Below are 5,963 nucleotides of genomic sequence, written 5' to 3'. Positions count from 1 at the left end.
TGTATTGTGCGGGGTCTGTCACTTTCTACCTGTCTTCCATGTATTGTGCGGGGTCTGTCACTTTCTACCTGTCCTCCATGTATAGTGCAGGGTCTGTCAGTATTTTCTGTGCCGTTATTGAGTATTACAGTTTTTCAGCCTCCATCATCATATATATCATATATGTGATATCCTAACTAAACATTTACATCTTATAAAATCACCAGTAAAACAAAAAGCAAAGTTTTGCTCATCTTTACACAGAGGACTAGGGAATCATTTTCTTGGTCAAGCGTAAAATGGGCAAAACAAGTGAGAAGCCTCCTGGCATTGAGCTCTCCGCGAGGATACACATGTTGGCGCCGGTGCTCACCATGTGGGAGATGTTTCTCACCTGAAGAAACATTTCCAAGAAAACACTATTAGTTTCTATTTCTTAAGGGAGAAGATGTCAGATGTATAAATCTCAGAATCTTCCTGCATGGAATCATTTATGAGGATGGGACAAAACCCGAACCGGGTGGAGATCTTACAATGGGGAATGGTTTCTTCTGGATACTTTCTTACTTTATAAAGAAAATCTAAAAATACTGAAGACATCTCAAAATTAGCGACTCGTGAATTATACATTTTTGCCATTGGTTTCAAGATCCAAATTTTTTTCTGTATTTTTTTATTACTTGCTGATCTATGAGCAACACTAGTTCTTCTATGGTAAGTCAGTGATTGCTACACCTCATCTATTGTGGGAGTTGTTTGCTCTCGTTTATAGCTCTAACCACCATTTACCTTGGTGAACCTCGGTCTTGGACACAGTTAGCTTGAGGTCGGTCTCTGGGTGGCCGGTCATCTTCTTCCATCAGACCCTCCCAACCATGTTTATCTGGTGCCTGTGCACTGGGAACAGTAATGTGGAACACAAAAGGGCCTTCTCCAAACTGTTTCCACAAAGCTGAAATTACGATTGTCCTCAATGTCTTGTGCTGAAGATTAAGATTTCCCTTTACTAAAATTAAGGGGCTGAGGCCGCCACCTGATAACAGCCCATAGTGTTTTCCTTCTCCACCATCTGTACAGCGGTCACAAACAGTCAGGGGGTAATGTCCTCCTGGAGTCACCAAACCCAGACTCCTCCATCAGATGCAAATAGAAAAGTGTGATCGGTCTCTAAACAGAACACGTCTCCTCCAGAGTCCAGTGGAGGCGGCTTTACACCACTCCATCCGACGCTCGGCATTGTGCTTGGTGAAGTACGGCTGCATGCAGCCACTTCACAAAAGCTGTACGGGAAAAAATTTGGCAAAAAAAGCAGGAACTTCACTTATAAAACAATATTCTTTCTTTCAAATTAGTTAAAACCCAATCTGCCGGCTCATGAAGACGTCTCTGATGCGTTTCCGGCATATTAGACCGGCCTTAGTCATAGAGATATTGTCTGTGCTATGTCAGAAGCTATTCAAAATAATGATCCACCAATCAGAAAACAGTGGTGTATAAAATATATCAAATCATTATCATATACATATATACCATTAACACAAGAGCATCGTAGCATTTAGAAATTCATTCCGTTCGGTTGTTTTCTATTCTTTCTAATGTTCCAGTCCATTTCCTCATAAACTCCTTCTTCTGCCGATCTCCGCTGTCTCCGGACAGGTCGCCTTCTCACTCCCATAACATGTTAGACTCTGGACATTCGCTCTATGTGCAGGGGCTGCTCACTAAATTAGAATATCATCAATAAGTGAATTTATTTCAGTTCTTCAATACAAAAAGTGACTCTCCTCTATTCTATAGAGTCATTACACACAGAGTGATCTATTTCACGTGTTTATTTCTGGTAATGTTGATGATTATGGCTTACAGCCAATGAAAACCCAAAAGTCATTATCTCAGTAAATTAGAATAATTAACAGTAAACCCCTGTAAAGGCTCCTAAGAGTTTATAAAGGTCACTTAGTCTGTTTCAGTAGCTCCACAATCATGGGGAAGACTGCTGACCTGACAGATGTCCAGAAGGCAGTCACTGACACACTCCACAAGGAGGGACGCCCGCTCGCTCATCACTAATAATTAACTCTTTAACCCCTTTCCGACATCGGGCGTAATAGTACGCCGATGTCGGACTCCCTCTCCTTGATGTGGGCTCCGGTGGTGAGCCCACATCTTTCCCAGGTCATGTCAGCTGTTTCGAACAGCTGACTTGTGCCCGCAATAGCCAAGGGTGGAATCGCGATCCACTCACGGCTATTAACCAGTTCAATGCCCCTGTCAAACTCTGACAGCGGCATTTAACAAGCGCTTTGCTGTGAGTGTCACCCAGTGGTCAGCGTTCATAGCAAGTCAGTAAATCTGCTATATAGAGGTGATCTGATCCACATCCACATCTAAATCTGTAACATGTGCACACACAGCCAAAGAAAAATGTTTTTAAAAATATAAAAAAATAAAAAAATGTAAAAGTTCAAATCACCCCCCTTTTGCCACATTCAAAATAAAACAATAAAAGTAACATTAAACATACACATATTTGGTTTTACCATGTTCAGAATCGCCCGATCTATCAATAAAAATAATAACCCGATCACTAAACAGCGTAGCGTAAAAAAAAGCAAAATCGCCAGAATTACGTCTTTTTGGTCGTTGCGACAAATAACGGGAGATCAAAAAATTGTATCTTTACCAAAATAGTATCACTAAAAATGTCAGCTTGGCACTCAAAAAATAAGCCCTCACCCAACCTGAGATCACCAAAAATGGAGACACTATGGGTCTCGGAAAATGGCGCAATTTTTTTTTTTTTTAACAAAGGTTTGGAATTTTTTTTCACCACTTAGATAAAAAAGAACCTAGACATGTTTGGTGTCTGTGAACTCGTAATGACCTGGAGAATCATAATGGCAGGTGAGTTTTATTATTTAGTGAAGCTAGCAAAAAAGCCAAACAAAAATCAAGCGTGGGATTGCACTTTTTTTTGCAATTTTATCGCACTTGGAATTTTTTTCCCGTACACAAAATGGTAAAACCAATGGTGTCGTTCAAAAGTACAACTCATCCCACAAAAAACAAACCCTCACATGGCGCATGCTGACGGAAAAATAAAAATGTTATGGCTCTGGGAAGAGGGGGGGGAGCAAAAAACGAAATCGCAAAACCGACAAAAGCTCCGGGGGTTAAGGGGTTAAAAACAGATTTGGATAAAGAACAAAAACATTCACTTAAAGACCCCAAAGGCTTTAAAAATTTGAATAAAATAATAATGCAATACCTACTTTCAGTGTTCCATACAGTTGTCAGTGTATGGATATAAAATAATCATACATAACTATCTGCCCATGTTATATCAAGGCACCTCATTAAACTAAATTTTAGATAACGGGGACAGAATAGTGGCAATAAAGGGTAATAACCGACAAACAAGAAACCGAGAAACACACCTGGCAATTGCAAAAAGTTTTTTTGCAGTATTTGTCCTTTCATTAAAAAAAAATAAATTTGTCGCCTTGTTGGTTGGTAAGAAATGCGATAAGGACATACAAAACTAAGAAGCATTATACAGTGGTGAGTTCAGCATTTTTTTCTTTTTTTGATTTTTATAGATTATTTTTTGCCTAACGAATTGTATTTTTCATGACTCCATTTTGGGCACATTTTGTTTATTCATCAACTTGCTTTCAATTATTAAAGGAGGGTAAAAAAGAACCCCAAACTTGACAGTTTTTTGTTTCATTTGTTTTTAAAACTTTTAGCCCCACAAAAATCTGTTTTATGAGAAAAGTTTTTTCCATTAATTTCTTGAGAGGACCATATATATCCTATAACATGTTATGTAGGTTAATTCAATTGCCACTACAAGCTGTAATTTGGGTTGGTACAATGGTTTTCGTGGGGTAGACAATAACCTATGGCGCCACCTCCCCCTCAGCTGATAATATTATTAGAAAAAATTGGAAATTATTTATTTTAAATTCAAGGCTGGAGCTTTTACATTTTTGGGGGCTTGATGATGGAGTCATTTGCAAGAAGTTTGATGTAAATCCAGTAGGTTAGGTGTGTTTAGGAGCATAGTCTAAGAACAAGTGCAGACATAAAGTAAAAATTCTGGTAACTAGGAGTCGGACACCATAATTCTTTGTCCAAGCCCATCTTCTAACAACATGACAAATGTTTGATTGACCAACTAATAAACTATTAAACCAAACTGCCCGAATGACTCTATTCCAGGAGGACTTCTTCAAGGACCATGTTAGGTCTGAAAACTCTACTTATTCCGTTAGTAGTTGGACCTTTGTGAGGATGGCCGTGATACCACCAGCTGTGTTCTGCTTTGGTGTCTTCCTCTACCTTATGGCCGTCATGTTGAAGATCTATGTTACCACACCCAACATATGGGCCAGTGCCCGTTACATTCTGTTTGCCCACATGCTTATCAATGACACTTTGTATCTCCTGGTGGGTTTCCTCTTACTTTTAGCCACCGTGTTTGCTATAACTTTCCTAGTTCCCGTCTGCTACGTCTTGATCACACTCGGATCGTCTACATTCAGAACGACCCTGTACATCTTGATGGCCATGGCTCTGGAACGTTACATATCTGTTTGCTTCCCATTGCGACATGTTGAACTGTGTACGGGACCACGGTATAAAGCCACCGCCATTGTGATCTGGGTGGTCGGACTGGTCCCCTGCGCTGCGGATTTCATTTCACTCATGACATCAGTACGCATGGATTTTTTTGCCTCTTATATTAAATGTAACGTGGATTTATTTGAAATTACTGAAATGCAAAAGTCTCTTTGGTCCATCACGCTCATCCTTAGCCTAGCTTTGGGAGTGTTGATAATTCTTTATACTTATGTCAACATCATGGTGGTGGCCTTAAAGATCAGCTCAGGGAAGTCTTCTGCCTTCAAGGCAGCTCGAACTGTACTCCTCCACGCGTTTCAGCTCCTTCTATATTTTGCTTCTTGGTCTCCACCTTACACAGAGATGAAACATGATGCGCATTACATGCGGTTTATGCATTTCTTTGCTCTTACCTGCCTTCCCAGATTTATCAGTCCTGTAATTTATGGACTTAGAGATGAATTTCTCCGTAAATGTATCTGGAAAACTTTAGGATACAGACGTCATTGAGTGTAAATATGACAGGTGTTTATATTATTAAACTATAGAATATGAGTGGTGTATGTATATCACGGATGCCAACCGTCCGTACATTTACGGACAGTCCATGAAAACCCGGTGATTTTCTTTGCCCTCCGTAGTGTCCGGTAGAAAAAAGTACCGTTTGTGAATTTTTCCCCCACTCCCGAAGTTTGTGCCGCGCTTGCACTAAAAAGGCTGCCATGCGCCGTACAAACAGGACATAACCCATCTTCCGCACTCAACGCTCAGTGTTCTTGGCTGGCAGCAAGAGCGGAGAGCTGAAGGACCTGACATGGCGGCTGGTGGGAGGAGATAGAGGGGGCAGTAAGCTTTAGTGGTTTCCCTGGGAGAAGAAGACACCAAATGTCAGTGAAGGAGCAGGAGGAGAGGAAGAGCACTGCATTGGTGGTCGGTAATGAGCGGCTAGAGTTGAGTGAGCTGGTGTGAAAGAGAAGTGCATGGGTGGCAAAGACTGTGTACTAAAGAGGTTCATAGGGGGCACAGACTGTGTAATAAAGGGGTGCATAGGGGGCACTGACTGTGTAATGGGGCACAGATATCTCTCTCTATATATCACTGCACAGTTACTCTTCTGTTCTTTAATGTAATTCTAATGATCTCCTCTAGCTGTTATTCAGGCCATTTTGGGGTCTGGTATTTAGGGGGTGGTCTTTAGTGGTGTTGTATTTAGTGGGTGGTTTTTAGGGGTGTGATATTTAGGGGGTGGTCTTTAGATGTATATTATGTACATATGTAAATATGCAACTGATGTGTTAGCTCGGGACATAGCAGTTTACAAATTGGCCACTAGATGGGGCACAGGATAAACCACCATG

At 40.8% G+C, this 5,963-nt stretch overlaps 1 protein-coding gene across 1 annotated transcript; it reads left to right on the top strand.

Annotated features, from left to right (window-relative positions):
* Window positions 1-4,188: 4,188 nt before the first annotated feature.
* Window positions 4,189-5,115, top strand: LOC141051484 (odorant receptor 131-2-like). Its single transcript, XM_073548406.1, has one exon. It carries the CDS (start codon window positions 4,189-4,191, stop codon window positions 5,113-5,115), a length of 927 nt encoding a protein of 308 aa, XP_073404507.1.
* Window positions 5,116-5,963: the final 848 nt, after the last annotated feature.

The sequence above is a fragment of the Dendrobates tinctorius genome, unplaced genomic scaffold (genome assembly GCF_039654945.1).
Source record: "Dendrobates tinctorius isolate UK_male_01 unplaced genomic scaffold, ASM3965494v1 ptg000157l, whole genome shotgun sequence".
NCBI lineage: Eukaryota > Metazoa > Chordata > Amphibia > Anura > Dendrobatidae > Dendrobates > Dendrobates tinctorius.
The sequence above is the reverse complement of the archived record's forward strand: the minus strand, read 5'-3'. Positions and strand labels throughout refer to the sequence as shown.